This window comes from Bos grunniens, chromosome 2, assembly GCF_055505025.1.
Source record: "Bos grunniens cultivar Pamir isolate PY7600 chromosome 2, Bosgru_T2T1.0, whole genome shotgun sequence".
Lineage (NCBI taxonomy): Eukaryota > Metazoa > Chordata > Mammalia > Artiodactyla > Bovidae > Bos > Bos grunniens.
This window is the reverse complement of record NC_141166.1, coordinates 65499502-65517560: the sequence shown is the minus strand read 5'-3', so window position 1 is coordinate 65517560 and position 18059 is coordinate 65499502. Positions and strand designations below refer to the sequence as shown.

General features: G+C 46.4%; 1 protein-coding gene across 2 annotated transcripts in view; it reads right to left on the bottom strand.

The window, feature by feature from the left end:
* Positions 1-15549, bottom strand: part of SCTR (secretin receptor) — a 75163-nt gene extending 59614 nt beyond the window's left edge. For both annotated transcript variants that reach the window (XM_086349741.1, XM_086349732.1), the window contains exon 1: positions 15128-15549. In XM_086349741.1, the coding sequence (XP_086205867.1) occupies positions 15128-15187 (60 nt within the window). In that variant the 5' untranslated portion in view covers positions 15188-15549. The remainder of the gene's footprint in view (positions 1-15127) is intronic.
* Between the last annotated feature and the right edge of the window lie 2510 nt (positions 15550-18059).

Genomic DNA, 18059 nt, shown 5'->3' with positions numbered 1-18059 from the left:
ACTGGGGCCAGACAGCAGAGATTCAAAAGGAGGAAGACAGAATAGCGAAAGTAATAAAAAAGAAGCGGACTTCTATCCCTTCTCCAGGGGATCTTCCTGACCCAGGAATCGAAGCCGGGTGTCCTGCATTGCAGGTGGGTTCTTTACCAACTGAGCTATCAAGGAAGTCCCACAGATACAGAAACAAACTAGTAGTTACCACTGGGAAGAGGGAATGGGAGACGGACAAAATAGGGGCAGGGGAGTAAGAGCACAAGTTGTTAGGTATAAATAAGCCACAAGGATACATTGTACAACACAGGGAATATAGCCCATATTTTATAATAACTGTAAGTGGAGCATAACCTTTAAAAATTGTGACTCACTAATTGTATACATCTGTAACCTATATAATATTATACATCAACCATACTTCAATAACAATAGACTTGTAAGAAAAAGTAATTTAAGCTATAGACTTTAGTTAATGTATCAATATTGGTACAGCAACTGTAATCAATGCACCACTTTAATTAATGCAAAACATTAATAACAAGAGACACTGGGGAGGAGGGATTGAGAGGGCTATGTGGTCATTCTTTGTTTCTGCACAATTTTTCTATAAACTTAAGTCCTCTCAACAAAATAAGTTCTATTAATTAAAAAAATAACTGGGAGAACTGAGTTCACCTAATTTAAAGACTTGATGCATAGCTATAGTAGTCAAAAGAACTTGGTATTAGCAGAAGAATAGGCAACAGTGTTATAATAATTGGACATCTATAGATAACAAAATAAACCTAAGACTCATACCTAATATAAAAATTACCTCAAAATAATGATGGACTTGAGTGCAAAAAATTCAACTAAAACTTTTAGAAAAAACACAGGAGAACACCTTCAAAATGCAGAGCAAGATAAAGATTCTTTATACTTGACACCAAAAGCAAGATCCATAAAAAGAAAAACTGATAAACTGGACTTTATCAAAACTAAAAACTTTTGCTCCATGAAAAACAATGTTAAGAGGATGAAAAGACAAGCTATAGACTAGGAGAAAATATCTGCAATTAACAAATTAGGATTAACATCTAGAATATATAAAGAACATTCAAAACCTAATAGTAAACAAATTTTAAAAATCTAACTAGAAGATAGGAAAAATGCATGAAGAGACATTTCACAGAAGAAGATATACAGATGGCAAACAAGAACATGAAAAGATGTTCAACATTATTAGCTATTCAGTTCAGTTCAGTTCAGTCGCTCAGTCGTGTCCACCTCTTTGCGACCCCATGAATCACAGCACGCCAGGCCTCCCTGTCCAGCACCAACTTCCAGAGTTCACTCAGACTCAAGTCCATCGAGTCAGTGATGCCATCCAGCCATCTCATCCTCTGGCGTCCCCTTCTCCTCCTGCCCCCAATCCCTCTCAGCATCAGAGTCTTTTCCAATGAGTCAGCTCTTTGCATGAGGTGGCCAAAGTACTGGAGTTTCAGCTTCAGCATCATTCCCTCCAAAGAAATCCCAGGGCTGATCTCCTTCAGAATGGACTGGTTGGATCTCCTTGCAGTCCAAGGGACTCTCAAGAGTCTTCTCCAACACCACAGTTCAAAAGCATCAATTCTTCGGCGCTCAGCCTTCTTCACAGTCCAACTCTCACATCCATACATGACCACAGGAAAAACCATAGCCTTGACTAGACGAACCTTTGTTGGCAAAGTAATGTCTCTGCTTTTCAATATGCTATCTAGGTTGGTCATAACTTTCCTTCCAAGGAGTAAGCGTCTTTTAATTTCATAGCTGCAATCACTGTCTGCAGTGATTTTGGAGTCCAAAAAAATAAAGTCTGACACTGTTTCCGCTGTTTCCCTATCTATTTCCCATGAAGTGATGGGACCGGATGCCATGATCTTCATTTTCTGAATGTTGAGCTTTAAGCCAACTTTTTCACTCTCCACTTTCACTTTCATCAAGAGGCTTTTGAGTTCCTCTTCACTTTCTGCCGTAAGGGTGGTGTCATCTGCATGTCTGAGGTTATTGATATTTCTCCTGGCAATCTTGATTCCAGCTTGTGTTTCTTCCAGTCCAGCGTTTCCCATGATGTACTCTGCATATAAGTTAAATAAGCAGGGTGACAATACACAGCCTTGACGTACTCCTTTTCCTATTTGGAACCAGTCTGTTGTTCCATGTCCAGTTCTAACTGTTGCTTCCTGACCTGCATACAGATTTCTCAAGAGGCAGATCAGGTGGTCTGGTATTCCCTTCTCTTTCAGAATTTTCCACAGTTGATTGTAAATGCAAACTGAAATCGCAATGTGATATCATTACATGCTTATTAGAAGATCTAAAATAAAAAATCACAACAACAATGGCAAGGCTGTGGTGAAACTAGGTCACTAACATATTGCTGGTGGGATTGTAAAATGAGACAACCACTCTGGAAAACAAGTTGGCAGGGTCTTAAGAAAAGCTAAACATGCAACTATTAGTATTACGTGACCCAACCATTGCACTCCTGGGCATTTATCCTGGAGAAGTGAAAGCTTATGTTCACACACACACAAATATCTGTATACTAATATTTACAGCAGCTTTATTCCTAATACCTCAAAACTAAAACAATCCAGATGCCTTTCAATGTGTAAGTGGTGAGCTATTTCATCCATACCATGAAATTCTGTGCTTAGTCTCTCAGTCAGGTCCGACTCTTTGTGACCCCATGGACTGTAGCCTGCCAGGCTCCTCGGTCCCTGAGGATTCTCTAAGCAAGAATACTGGAGTGGGTTGCCATGCCCTCCTCCAAGGGAACCTAGGGATCAAACCCAGGTCTCCCACATTGCAGGAGGATTCTTTTACCATCTGAGCCAGCAGGGAAGCCCTCAGCAATAAAAAGGAACAAAGTGGTGATAAATGGACCAGCCTATATGAATCTCCAGAGAAGTATGCTCAGTGAAAAAAAGCCCATCCCAAACAGTTACAGTATGATTTCCTTTATATAATGTTCTTTTTAAAATTAATTTTTATTTTATATTGGAGTATAGCTGATTTACAATGTTGTGTTAGTTTCAGGTATACAGCAAAGTGATTCCATTATCCATATACCTGTATCCATTATTTTTCTGATTCTTTTCCCATATGGTTACTACAACACAGTATTAAGTACAGTTCCCTGTGCTACACAGTAGGTCCTCATTGATTATCTATTTTATATATGGTAGTGTGTATATTTTAATCCCAAATTCTTAATTATCACCCCCACCACTACCGACATTTCCCCTTTGGTAACCATAAGTTTGTTTTCTATGTCTGTGAGTCTGTTTCTGTCCTGTAAATACATTCACTTGCATGATTTTTTAGATTCCACATCATTTACATAACATTCTTGCAGTGGTAAAATTGTAGAGCTTGAGACATTAATGTGTCAGCTGAGAAGGAAAGCTGAGGGTGGGAGGGAGAAACGTATGACTGTAACAGTGCACCATGATGGGTCTTCAGGGTCGCAGACTTGTTCCGCACAGTGTCTGGATCAATGTCAGTATCATAGTCGGTCAGTCAAGCCCTAGCTCACTTGCAAACACCAAGAAAGGAAGAAACATGCATTGCTACATGCCACTGAGTTCTTGTGATTGTTACACAGCATAGATGACTGGGTGGGGGTGGCATTTCCTGAAAGTGGGTGGTGATGTGCATTCTTAGAGGTTGAAGAAAGCAGCACTCTAGCACAGAGGGCTCTTGTAAGTGATGGAGCAAGATGAGGAATGGGGGAACACCTACAGTGGGAATCCTCTCCAAGAAAGGTTCAACTTCCTTCATGGTTTTCCCTAGGACTATGGGAAAATATGCACTCATTTCACATGCTAGCAAGGTTGTTATGCTCAAACTCCTTCAAGCTAGGCTTCAGCAGTACATGAACCAAGAACTTCCAGATGCACAAGCTAGATTTAGAAAAGGCAGGGGAACCACAGATCAAATTGCCAACATTCACTGGATCGAAAAAGCAAGGGAATTCCAGAAAAACATCTATTTCTGTTTCACTGGCTACAATAAAGCCTTTGACTGTGTGGATCACAACAAACTGGAAAATTCTTAGAGATGGGAATACCAGACCACCTTACCTGTTTCCTGAGAAATCTATATGCAGGTCAAGAAGCAACTGTTAGAACTGGACATTCGGGAACAATAGACTGGTTCCAAATTGGGAAAGGAGTACATCAAGGCTGTATATTGTCACCCTGCTTATTTTTAACTTCTATGCAGAGTATATCACTCACAATGCTGGGCTGAATGAATCACAAGCTGGAATCAAGATTGCAGGGAGAAATATCAACAATCTCAGATATGCAGATGATAACAATCTAATGACAGAAAGTAAAGAGGAACTAAAGAGCTTCTTGATGAGGGTGAAAGAGGAGAGTGAAAATGCTGGCTTAAAACTTAACATTCAAAAAACTAAGATTATGGCATCCAGTTCCATCACTTCATGGCAAATAGATGGGAAAAAAGCAGAAGCAGTGACAGATTTTGTTTTTTCTTGGGCTCCAAAATCATTGTAGATGGTAACTGCAGCCATGAAGTTAAAAGATGCTTGCTCCTTAAAAGGAAAGCTATGGCAAACCTAGACAGTGTATTAAAAAGCAGAGACATCACTTTGCCAACAAAAGTCTGTCTAGTCAAAGCTATGGTTTTTGACTAGATGTGAGATGTGAGAATTGGACCATAAAGAATGTTGAGCGCCAAAGGCTGGTGCCTCAAATTGTGGTACTGGAGAAGATTCTTGAGAGTCCCTTGGACAGCAAAGAGATCAAATCAGTCAACCTTAAAGGAAATCAACCCTGAATATTCATCAAAAGGACTGATGATGAAGCTCCAATGCTTTGGCCATCTGATTGGAAGAGCCGACTCACAGGAAAAGACCCGGAGGCTGTGAAAGATTGAGGAAAGGAGGAGAAGGGGGTGACAGAAGATAAGATGGTTGAATAGCATCATTGACTCAATGGATATAAGCTTGAGCAAACTCCAGGAGATAGTGAAGGACAGGGAAGCCTAGCACGCTGCAGTCCATGGGGTCACAAAGAGTCAGATGTGACTTAGCAACTAAACAACAATGGAAAAATAATCATTAGAGGATAGTTTGCTGCTAAGTCGCTTCAGTCATGTCCAACTCTGTGAGACCCCATAGACGGCAGCCCACCAGGCTCCCCCATCCCTCGGATTCTCCAGGCAAGAACACTGGAGTGGGCTGCCATTTCCTTCTCCAATGCATAAAAGTGAAAAGTGAAAGTGAAGTCCTGCCCGACTGTTAGTGACCCCATGGACTGCAGCCTACCAGGCTCCTCCGTCCATGGGATTTTCCAGGCAAGAGTACTGGAGTGGGGTGCCATTGCCTTCTCCGAGAGGATAGTTTAGCTTCTTTTAATTCTAAATTTCTTAAGTTGTAGCAAAATATACATACCATTTGCCATTTCAATCATGTTTAAGTGTACAATTCAGTGGTATTAAATGAAAAGTTGTACAGTGATCACTCCTATCCATTTCCAGGACTTCTACATCCCAACAGAAACTCTGTACCAATTAAACAGCAACCTCTATCCTACTTCCTGACTCTGTGAATATGTCTGTTCTATATACTTCAGGTAAGTGCCATCATACAATATTTGCTCTTCTGTGTCTCATTTCACATCCATGTTGTAGCGTCTATTGGAATTTCATTCCTTTATATGGATGAATACTATTCTGTTGTATGGACAGATCACACTTTGTTCATCTACTCATCACTTGGATGTTTCCACCTCTTGGCTTTTGTGAATAATGCAGCCAAGAACAGAGGTGTACAAGTATCTCTTCGAGTCCCTACTTTCAATTCTTCTAGGTACATATCCCAGAGAAGGCAATAGCACCCCACTCCAGTACTCTTGCCTGGAGAATCCCAGGGACAGGGGAGCCTGGTGGGCTGCCGTCTCTGGAGTTGGACAGAGTCGGACACGACTGAAGTGACTTAGCAGCAGCAGGTACATATCCAGAAGGGAAAAGGTGGATCATATGGTAATTCTATGTTTACTTTTTTAAGGGATCACCACACTGTTTTCCACATCAGCTGTACCATTTTACCTTCCTGCCAACAATGCACAGAGTTCTAATTTCTCTACGTCCTCATCCTCAACCCTTATTCTTCTGTTTTAATAATATCTGTGCCGTGCAGTGCTAAGTCATTTTAGTCATGTCTGACTCTCTGCAACCCTATGGACTGTAGCCTGACAGGCTCCTCTGTCCATGGGATTTTCCAGGCAAGAATACTGGAATGGGTTGCCTTTTCGTCCTCCGGGGGATCTTACCATCCCGGGGATCAAACCTTCATCTTTTCCATCTCCTGCATTGGCAGGCAGGTTCTTTACCACTAGCGTAACCTGGCAAGTTCCAATATCTATCTTAGTGGGTGTGAAGTAGATCATTCCACATTTCTTTCACCCTTAATTCTTTCATTAAAACTGAATAAACCAAGATTATTTTGTGTGGTGGCATGTCAATTGCAGGAACGTATGCATTCACTGTTTGTATGACAGCAACAGTATTCTGTTGAAAGGGCTGAGTCTGTGGATGAGTCTGCAGCCTGCAGACAGTGGTCTCAGTGACAGAGTGGGGCCATTAGGGTAGCTGGGAGTGGCTGGGAAGATTGTGTTCATGGAGCAACAGTTTGTTAGATGCCTCAGAGGGAGAATGAAGGGGAAAAAAGCCCCCTTATCATCTAAGTTTTCCTAGAGGAAAGAAGAGGCTGATATTTAGAAGTCAAATGTATGTATGCTTGTGCATGTTTCCATATAATCAATAAATTTAGAAATACTGGGAATTTCCTGGCAATCCAGTGCTTAGGACTCTGTGTTTTCACTGCCAAGGGCATGGGCAGGTTCAATCCCTAGTCAGAGATTGAACAAGCTGGACAGCACAGCCAAAAAAATCTTTTTAAGACAAAGATGGACTATGCTCTATCAGATCAGATCAGATCAGTCGCTCGGTCGTGTCCAACTCTTTGCGACCCCATGAATCGCAGCACGCCAGGCCTCCCTGTCCATCACCAACTTCCGGAGTTCACTCAGACTCACATCCATCGAGCCAGTGATGCCATCCAGCCATCTCATCCTCTGTCGTCCCCTTTTCCTCCTGCCCCCAATCCCTCCCAGCATCAGAGTCTTTTCCAATGAGTCAACTCTTCGCATGAGGTGGCCAAAGTACTGGAGTTTCAGCTTTAGCATCATTCCTTCCAAAGAAATCCCAGGGCTCATCTCCTTCAGAATGGACTGGTTGGATCTCCTTGCAGTCCAAGGGACTCTCAAGAGTCTTCTCCAATACCACAGTTCAAAAGCATCAATTCTTCAGCGCTCAGCCTTCTTCACAGTCCAACTCTCACATCCATACATGACCACAGGAAAAACCATAGCCTTGACTAGACGAACCTTTGTTGGCAAAGTAATGTCTCTGCTTTTGAATATGCTATCTAGGTTGGTCATAACTTTCCTTCCAAGGAGTAAGCGTCTTTTAATTTCATGGCTGCAGTCACCATCTGTAGTGATTTTGGAGCCCAGAAAAATAAAGTCTGACACTGTTTCCACTGTTTCCCCATTTATTTCCCATGAAGTGGTGGGACCGGATGCCATGATCTTCGTTTTCTGAATGTTGAGCTTTAAGCCCACTTTTTCACTCTCCACTTTCACTTTCATCAAGAGGCTTTTGAGTTCCTCTTCACTTTCTGCCATAAGGGTGGTGTCATATAGTGCACCCCTTTAAAATTTTCCTCTAAATTCACAGGAGAAACAAGTGAAGGTGAAAGTATTGCTAAAATTTATATAAAATACTCCTTAAAGCAAGAGCTATTAGTCTTGAAAAGGTCCCTTTTAATAGTTTTTAAAAATCAAGTTTGGATAGGTAATTTTTTTTTCTTTTACTTATCCTAGTACTAAAGTGCTTATAGCAAAAAAACAGCAGTTCCCTTACTTAACCTTTCCTGCTCTCCAGAGAAAACCACTTTCCTTTTCTTTAGATGTATATTTTCATTTTATCTCTGTCTTTCAAAAGTATCTCATATTGTTATTTCTTGGTTTATCTAATTGAGACATTATCCAAAGCTCTTTATTATGGAAGAGAAAGATTTAGAAGTTTTTAAACCTCCCTACATTTACTTCCCTCCCCCCATATAATATATTGACACAGCCTTCTCTTAATTTTTAGTTAAATGAATGGTCTGTATATATAATGACTTACTTTGACTATGAAATATTGTTCACTGCTGAGTTTAGCCATGTAAAACGATTATGTCTCTTCTTGTACATTTTGTTTTTCCTGTGGTCAACAATTTACTTTGAGTTTTCATTTGATTAGTTTGTCTAGGTAGATAGGATTAATTTATCCAAATGCTCCAACAGCCCTGATAGATATTTATCAAGCAGTCTATTCTTTCAATCCTTGGAGCCCTCTCTCCCACAGACCTCTGCCAATGGGGCCTGACACCTGGCTGTGCTTTTAGGGGGCCTCTCCCCGGCTCCCCCAGTCACAGTTCCATTTCCTATATTCCCTGTTTTTTTCTTGGCTTTGCTTTCTTGTTCTTCAGAAGCACATTCTACAGTAACTTCCTGGGAAAGCATATTTAATGAGGTCAACTTTTGAATCTTTTCAGGTGAAAAAGCTTTTATTCACCTGCTGCTGCTGCTAAGTCGCTTCAGTCGTGGCCGACTCTGTGCAACCCCATAGATGGCAGCCCACCAGGCTCCCCTGTCCCTGGGATTCTCCAGGCAAGAACACTGGAGTGGGTTGCCATTTCCTTCCCCAATGCATGAAAGTGAAAAGTGAAAGGGAAGTCGCTCAGTCATGTCCGACTCTAAGCGACCCCATGGACTGCAGCCTACCAGGCTCCTCTGTCCATGGGATTTTCCAGGCAAGAGTACTGGAGTGGGTTCTCCAATGAAAAACTACTGAATTCCAAAGGAGGGGAAGAAACTCAACACACTTTGCTCATCAACTGCCAACCTGAGACTGGAAAAGAATAGTTTCACAGGGGAAAAAAGAGAGATATTAGTCTAGTTTATACAGTGAGAAATAAAGAGGGAACTCGATCTTACAACCAGTTCCAAACCCAAAATGTCATCTAACACTTACTGGGTCCCTAGGATGCCCAGCAATCGAAGGTGAGCAGACACAGATCTTATTGCCGTAGCTCACAGGCTCCAAGGGGTCCAGAGGCGCCTGTGGCAGGAGCATGTGGGGAAGGTAGTGGCCAGGTCACCATAGACCACAAGCAGTGGCAGGAAACCCCTGGGAGGCACTGCACTGCGTAGGCGAGAAGTCATCCCCACAGCAGAGGGGATGTGCACAGATGTGACAGGGGCCAGCAGGGGCTGAGGGCCAGTTGAGGACAGGGGCCAGCGTGGTTTCTATGTCTCTGCTTTGAGTACCTCAATAACTCCAACAGCAGGGAAAACAAGGACAAAAGATGTGAGTTTGGCAGCAGCTGAAGTGAGATAAGCATTGTTAAGGCTGGACTTATGTCACCTTAAGATGGCCAAGGAAACTCACATAGTAAGAGAGAGCAGCAAGCATAAGGAGAGCAAGGGCCAGAGACAGTGCCTGAGACCGTGACCCTCACAAGCTGGGAAGATGAGCAAAAGGAGGGACCACGCGAGAGGAGGGATCACACAAGAGGAAGGAACTATGTGACACGGGGAAACCTCAAAAGAGTGAAAACCTCATCTGAGGCGCAATGGGAACCACGAGCCTGTGAAAGGGAGGCTCCAAGGTGAGGAAGAGGGGGAGGGACAGAGTGTCCCAGCATCAAATGTCTCTAAAAGGCTGGAGTCCCGTGGGTGCCCTGCCCATCTTGCCCAGAACAGTCAGGGTGTGTGCTCACTGCCTTGATGTCATTAGTCATAACGTCCAAACTCTCATCAGCCATGTGTTCCCCTTGGGTGGGACAGAGACCACGCCATGTCTAGGGAAAGTGGGATAATGCAGGGCCTGGTGAGACTGATTCGAGTGGGGAACGGGTGGGAGCCAGGGTGCTGCAGGCTGAGGAACAGACAGAGGTGGAGGCAGGGATTATAGATGCATCTGCCAAAATGCTGTCCATGAGCAGTAGCAGAGGAACCACGGCCAGAGCTGTAGAGTTCCTTTGCCACTTGGCTAGATGGGCTTGGGCAGGTTGACTAGCTGATGGAAAATCCAGTCAAGAGGAGCAGGATGAAGGCTACCTCTGTGTCATCTCAGGACAAAAGTCACTGAGCATGGTGGGGGGAAGAGATCAGGAGCATGGGGCTGGAGCAAAGCCTCTATTCCACTCAGGTGTGATGCAGACTGAATGTCTGTGTCCCTCAAAGAATACATTGACTCCCTAACCCCAGGTGTGGCTCTGTTAGGAGACAGGGCCCAGAAGGAGTTCATTAAGGTCAAATAAGTTCATAGGGGGCCCAAATCTGATAGGATTAACGTCCTTACAAGAGATATCAGTGAACTCACTCTCTCAGAAGTCAGAGGAAAGGTTACATGAGGACCAGGCAGCCAACTGCAAGCCAGGGATGGAGGTCTTCCCAGAATCCAACCATGATCTGGGATATCCAGCCTCCAGGCCTACGAGAAGATAAATTTCCATGGTTCAAGCCCAGCATGATGTTCAAGGGAGGGCAGGAGGACAGGAACAGGAGGGTACAACTTAGATTCATCTATGAGGGCAAGATGCTGCTCAAAGGATGTTCATTCTCCGACTCTCAGGATACGGGAGGTAAACCCATCTATTGAAAATGAAAGGCAGTGGTAAGGTCAGAAATCTCAGAAAACACCAAGGGGAGCCTCGGGGAGCCAAGAGAGAGGGAAGTGATGTGGGGCATGCAGTGATTCTGGAGAAATCTGGAAAACTCGGGAATCCTGGAAGCACAACCACCAGGAGATGACCCACCAGGGAGGTCCCTTTCCCAGACGCCACTTGGACTCTCTCAAACATGGAATATTGAAGCTGGGTGGGCCCCAAGAGATCCCTGCTTTCTCATATCCTCATGAATACTTACATACTCTGTCATGTAAGCAAGTAGATAGAATCTGAGTGTTGTGGGTCTTATCTGGGGCTGCAGGTTGTTCCAGAGCCCGAGCAAAGGTCAATGGTGACCTCAGCTTGCTAAGGGCAGGGATGCAGGGGCCAAACCAGAGGCCACTCTGGGGGCAGAGCTCTAATCCTGGTTGTGGAATCTGGGCTTTCAACAAGGGGTGCCAGGAAGAGACCTGTGCCCTCCAGTGTCAAGGGAGGGGATTTGGGGGATGGGACAGGAGGGGAGCTCTGTAGCAACTCCTAAAGGGGGTGCCAAAGTTGAAAGGACTCCCCTAAACAGTGTAGGAAGCATCTCTCCTGTTTTTTTGAATTTGTGGCCCCAAGCTCATCTCTGGCCACCCTCAATAAAATGCTGTGTGTAATTCCATATTTGGTTTGTCTTTTATAAAGTGATTAGATTAAACTGTAGTTATTGTCATTTTGTGGTTTGAGAAAGATTTCATGACAGCGCCTTGGAAGCCAGAAACCAGAGCGGCCTCTCTTTGGAAACAGATGCACGTGCTGGCTAAGAACAGCTGGGTTTGGGTCCTTATACCATCATGCCCAGCTGGGTGACTTGACCAATGGTTTCACCTCTTTCTGAGTCAGTTTCTTCACATGCACAGTGAGGATAATGATTGTTGGTGGGAGAAGTCACGTAGTGCCAGGCACAGTTTAGCAGAGTATCTGGTGTGAAGTAGGCACTCGGTGAGGGAAGCCTTCACCATCATCATTATCATGGTCATCAGTCACATGAATTTTAGGAATAGCAAAAACTCAAAAAGAAATCTACAACACTACCTCGGAATATTGTTCAGGGAAACAAAGTTCCCAGTGACTTTTCTCTAAGAGGCATCAGTAGTCAGATCCTCTGGTGACCTTGCAGGCCTTCCTAAAATTCTGCTCACCCAGCTTGTCAACCTCTGGGTCCAGATGCAGTCCAGAAAGGGGTGGGGACCACCACATGCCAGACCCCCGCCTTAGAGTTTTTGTGTTTCTGAGCCGAGAAGAAATGAAGAGAGACATGGGGGAGTGGGAAGGGAGGGTGGAGAAGCCAAAGGAACCCATGCTCTATAGAGGTCTTCTCATCCAGAGATGGGTTTTCACTGGTATACCTGCTTCTGTCTCCAGCTCAGATTCCCTGTCACCAACCCCACTACCCTGAATCCAACATCCAGTGACACCTATTACGAATCTTGTTCACACATTTCCCCTGAGACATAATAACTTTTAAGGCAGTAGTTCTCAACCAGGGCAGTTTTGCCCTGCCTGCTCCCAGAGGACAGTTGGTAATGTCTGGAGACACTTTCTGTTGGCACAACTTGGAAAGACGATACTAGCTTCTGGTAGGCAGAGTACAGGGACGCTGCTGGACAGCATACAATGCACAGGACACCCCCCACCCCCTGCTCCCCTCTCTCTAACCATTATCTCCACCCTCTCGTTCCCTCCCATGCCAGGGGAGGGCCTAGCTCTTGTCCCAGCATCCCATGTGGAAAGCTCAGATTTAATATCCAGAATTACAGTGTCAAAGTTAAGAAACCCTGCTTGAAGGAAAAGGTAGCCCCTTGTACCCCACTTAACTCACTCAGGTTCTCAGGTGGGCAGTTGGCCAGATGCCCTGGATTTAAAAGCCCTCCCCTGAGAGACTACACCTTTGCCTGGCAGATTTATGCACAATTTTGTAAGCAATGATTGCTTGTAAGATGTCATTCTTCACTACCTGTTGTTATATGAAAGTGTCCCACATGAGGGCAGCCACTATGGATAGCACCATCACTTCATTCATTCATTCAGCCCACACACAGTCATTGACTCTTTCTTCTGATATGACAGGTTCTAAGGATAAAGAATGAGCGTGACTAAGTCTCAAGGTTCAAGCTCTAAGTGAACGTATTGGGGAGGACAGGAAGGTCAGGTGTGCTGGTAAATAATGACAATACTGTTCCAGGTAAAAATCCTCATGAGAGACATGGGTGGGGACAGTAAGGGGAGGTGAAGCCAGAGTTTCTTATGGGGGGTTTCAAAAAACTGCCCCACAAGCCACCGGCACTTTTCAGTCCACTTGCAAGGGACCCTCCCTACATCTCTGTATGAAAAGGTGGGGAGTTGAGGGGAGTAGTAATAAGCAATTTGGCCTTAGTAATACCCCCCCACCACCAATTAGGAAGATGCCTATGATTTCCCTCAAGACAAAGCATGAAATGAATAAGGAATTGTTTGAATGCCCTTCAGTTTCAAAATCAAATGTCTGACCACTCAAACAGAAAAAAAGCAGGGTTCCATAGGCTGGGAAATCCTCCAACTGAAGCCGGGCAATTCCATCCCTTGTTGAAGGAGTTCTCTGCCAAGAAGTGTGAACCTCAGATCTGGATAAGCCCATAAAACCACCAGAGAGCCAAGACTTGCACACAGGAAACCACCCGGCAGGAACATAAAGTGCGTGAGGAGATGAAGACGCGAGCAAAGACAAGCGACAAGCCAGACAGAGCCCTGGGCAGTTGAGAAAGGTGAGATCTGGGCTCCAGTCCCAGAGCTGCCACAAACTTACTGATAAGGAGCAGGTCCCTGCTCTCTGTGGGTATCAGTTTGCTCCCCTGTAAAAGGAGGAAAGTGGACCAGAGCATAATAAAGCATCCTTCCAAGGCACACAGAAGACCTGAACCAAGGGAAGGTTCTCATTTTCCCCTGGGCTTATTCCTAAAATGACGCTGGAGATTAAAAATGTATGTTGAACCTTAGTCCTGAAGACCCAGCCACTTGTTGATTTCTTCTGACAACAGTAGTGTTCCTGCAGGTACTTAAAAAGGAGGCTGGCGGCGGGCGGGGGATGGGGCGAGGTCACCAAAAGGGCTGCCTCCCAGCTCTAGGCACCAAATAACAACACACTTGGAGGCTGAATTCGGCTTTGAACTGTCCTCATGTCTCAGATGGCATTTCCCCAAAGCGGGAGCTCAGAATTGCAAGCAGGTGCTGTTGCCCTAGCACCTTCCAACTGCAGCGCTGAGGACAGGAGGCTCCAAATTATTAACAGGAGGGAGCTGCACAGGAGAGCCGAAAACCCCACTCTGGATACCACAGGAGCTGTGCCTCCTGCGTGTCAACACTCCCAACCAGCTCCAGAAGCAGGTCTTTCTTATAGCCAACCAGGAGAGGACCACCGGAGGGCCACTGATGGGTCTGCAGGAAGGGTTTGCCCAGGGCGGAGACTTCAGGCTCAGAATTGAGTTCCCAAGTGCTTTCCCTGGGGAGTTTCTTGGGACAGAGGCGGTGGGGGGCCTGTTTGGAATGCTGGTGGAAAGGGGAAGTTCTGGAATCTGTGCGCCCCTTCCTTACCGCTCCTTCTCCCCACGGGGCGCAGCCACCCTCTTTCACAAACCCCACAGGCAGAGGCCAGGACTCCCTGGAGTTTGTGAGAAAGCAACATAAGCCACTCACTCTGCTGCCTTCCCTTTTCTCTGCCAGTTCCTCCCTGGACCTGGTTTGGGGAGACCAGCTGCTCCCAGAAGTCCCCAGACCCACCGACATTGCGGAGCCAAACCCACAAGACCAAGGAGGAAGCTGCAAACGCTGGCATTACAGCTTCGGCAGTTACGGCCAAAGCTTTCGGAGGTCTCCCCATCCGCAGCCGCTGTCTGTGCAAATGGCAAGGCTCTGGGGCAGGCAGGCTGGGTTCCAGCTGTCTTTTCTCGGGGCAAGTTTTTTTGATCTTTACAAGTCTCGCTTTCCTTGTCCGCAAAGTGAGGGTGAAAATAGCAACTTCGAAAGTCGATGATGAGGTTTCAAGGAAATACTGCAGGAAAAGTGCCCGCACACAAAAGGCACGGCCAGGGGCGGCTCCCCAATTTCCGCCCAGGAGCGCCCGGGTTGGGCGAAGGGCAAGGTGGGTTATCTCAGCGCTGCCTGCGCCCGGGCACATACAGATTTTATTTCGGAGGAGAGGACCCTCCGGAGAGGAGCAGACAAAAATCATAATTGCGGGGAAAGGATGGTGAGAAACGCCTCCCACTGCCCAGCAGAAGATCTTGTGGGGCCCCTCCACCCCTCACCCCTAGAGGGACCCGCGGAAGGGCGCGTACTCACCGCGTGCACGGCGCAGGCTAGCAGCAGCAGCCCGGGCAGTGGCGGCAGGCGGGGGCGCATGGTACAGCGTGCGCTCCCCTGGCGCCCCGACGGCCGCCTGCCCGCGCGCACCGCCGCTCAGCACTCAGCGCTCCCTGCCGCCTCTCGGACCCCGGCTGGCCGCCGCGCCCAGGGGAGCCATGGCCCCACCCGCGGCGGCCCAGGGACTGCGCCTCCCCTGACAGGGTGGCCCCGTACCACGCCGCCCCGCCGGTTGATAAGGACGCGGCGCGGCGTGCGCTCCTCCACCCACCCCTGCTGCCTGGCCGGCTGGCGGGGGCCAGCGCGGGGGCCAGCGCGGGGACCAGCTGCGGAGGAGGTGGAGGGAGGACGCGAGGCCTAGAGAGGCTCCCGCAGGCTACGGTCTGCAGGCCCCGCTGCCACACCCCCACGGACTAAAAGAGCCCTCCCCAAGGTCCGGGTCAGTGCCGACACCGCCGCGCTGCGTGAGGGTGGGCAGGAGGCCACCTTTTGGAGCCTCAGCGTTCTCATCCGAACAGTACATCTAAAAATACCTGCCTTCTTTCAGCTATTCCATTTCCACTTTTTTTTTCTTTCTTATTAGATATTTAATGCTCCTTCCAGAAAGTTGCACACACATGAGTTCCATCACACTGAGAAGCCTTTGATGATCAGGTGAGACTAAGGAGGACCATCGGGGCACCCCAGCGTTTGGGGCTGTGCTGGAGCGTTTGAGCTTTCTGGTTCCCCCGGGAGCTATTTCAGTATTAGGGAGGTGTGCCCAGCAGCTGCTTATCCTGAGTCTGAGGGCTTAGATCTCCTTGTTGTTTAGTCACTCAGTCGTGTACAACTCCTTGTGACGCCATGGACTGTAGCCCACCAGGCTCCTCAGTTCATGGGATTCTCCAGGCAAGAATACTGGCAAGGGTTGCCATTTCCATCTTCATCGGCTCTCCTGAAGGTTGGCTTTTGGCCTCTCAGTACAGTACAAGGCACCCTCAGAGGGTTTTTGTAGACCCAGTTTTTTCTTTTTCTTCTCTGGTGCACATCCCCTTTCCTTTTGTGTCTCCTTCTATCTAGATCTTTTTCTCAGGGACTTGGAGTCCGTCAGCTCATTGACTTCTCCTCTCGCTCACCCTCTTCCCCACACATGAAAGTGAGGTGAGCTCTACCTGATTGCTATCTTTGGCGGTAAGGACTGGCATGAGATTCTGAGCACATGTATATGTGCATGAATGTGCGTGTGTGTGCGCATGCGCGCGCGCACACACACACACACACACACACACACACACACACACACACACACCCTTTCCTTTCATAGCATCCCCACCAGCCGAGAGCCAGTAACTGGATTGCCCTGGCCCAGGCTGTCCTTGGAAGTCAAGGTATTGACTGCCTTGATCAAGTGTGGTCAGTGGCAGGTGGTAGTTTCTCCCCTCTGGTCCACAAGTATAAATCACATTCTTTGAGACCATTATCACCAACAAAAGTGATATTGGGTCCCATTGTCTTCCTTGTATTTCTCAATTGGTTCAAGATTCAGGCTGGAAAAATGTTATGAACTGGTTTCTCTGACATCATAAATGTGCCTTAGAAAAAGTGCATGCGGTAAGGATATGCCATTTTTACTATATAGACTTTTGTGTTGCATGAATAGTTTCTGTAATGACTGGATGTATTGCTTTTTTGATGGAAAGACAAAAAAAGAAAATAATCCAAAATGCAATCTGTGGTCTATACTAGAGCCTCGTGATCACCAGTGAAAAAGCAAAATGACATTTGTTCTGGGCAATTCAATCAATTTCTGGCCTGTGGAAAGCCATTGTTCCTTAAATAGGAGGCTCTGTCTCTCAGAATATTGAGGAAAGGATCTGAAATGCTCTGTGGAAAGCCATGGATGCCGTCAATGGCTTTGTAGAACCTGCCTGAGAACACAGTTTCAGAATAGGGTGGAAGGGAGCATGTGGGGAACTAACCATGTATTTAATACCCACCATGTGCTGGGGAGTTTTTTAATAATTGGATGTATCATCATAGACAATCCTCCAAAGACTGTCTGAGAGACACTGACTTTCCTTGATGAATCAGATGGGAACTTGAAGCTTGGGAAAGGTAACCATTTGCCTCAACAAGGGGCAGGGCCTGGATTGAACCCAGGACTGAGTCCAAAGCCCAGGCCCATGTCCTTTGCATGCACTAGAACTTCTCTCAATCCTGAAGATGACATTCTTACTCTCAGTCTTTCCAAAGCTCTTTTGCATGCAGCATTTCATTTGATCCTTGAAACAGCTCCATGGGGTCTGTAGGACTGGCGATCAGGGGCTGCAGGAGAGGGAGACTCCATTGCTCACATGGTTTCATTGAAAGTTTAATGAGAAGATACCATGCAGAGGTGTGGGTGGGGCTCAGGGAACCAGCAGAGGACATGGAGGTGCCCGGGTCAGCAGCGATAGGCCTGGTCAGACTCCCCTGTGCCTCTTCTGCTTTGACCTTGGCCCCACCTGTCTTTGGCCTGCCTCAGCAAGACTCCTGCCATGGGTTAGTGAGAATCTTCCCCCTTGATATCTCATCAAGTTCCTTGTCTCTCCCACCTTTGATGTCTAATCCTGTCCTGCCTTCAGCAAGAAGGGTGTTAAGTCAGTTTAGCAGAAATCTCCCTGTCTTGATGTCTCCTCTTAGTAATCGTCCATCCATGGCCGCCCTCACTGTGCTCCATAGCTATGAATCCCCTTTGTTTCTTGTTATATTCTGAGTTGAGCCCTGGGTCTCTCCTCTATTGCAACACCCCTGTTGTAACAGTCTTGAATGAAGGCTTCTTTACCATTTTAATAAGTGTTAGGATAATTTTCCTTTAACAAGGAGCAAAGAGAGAAAGCAGTGTCTCCCGAAGCAGGCAAGAGCTATCCTTGGGAGTGGAGCCACCACAGGA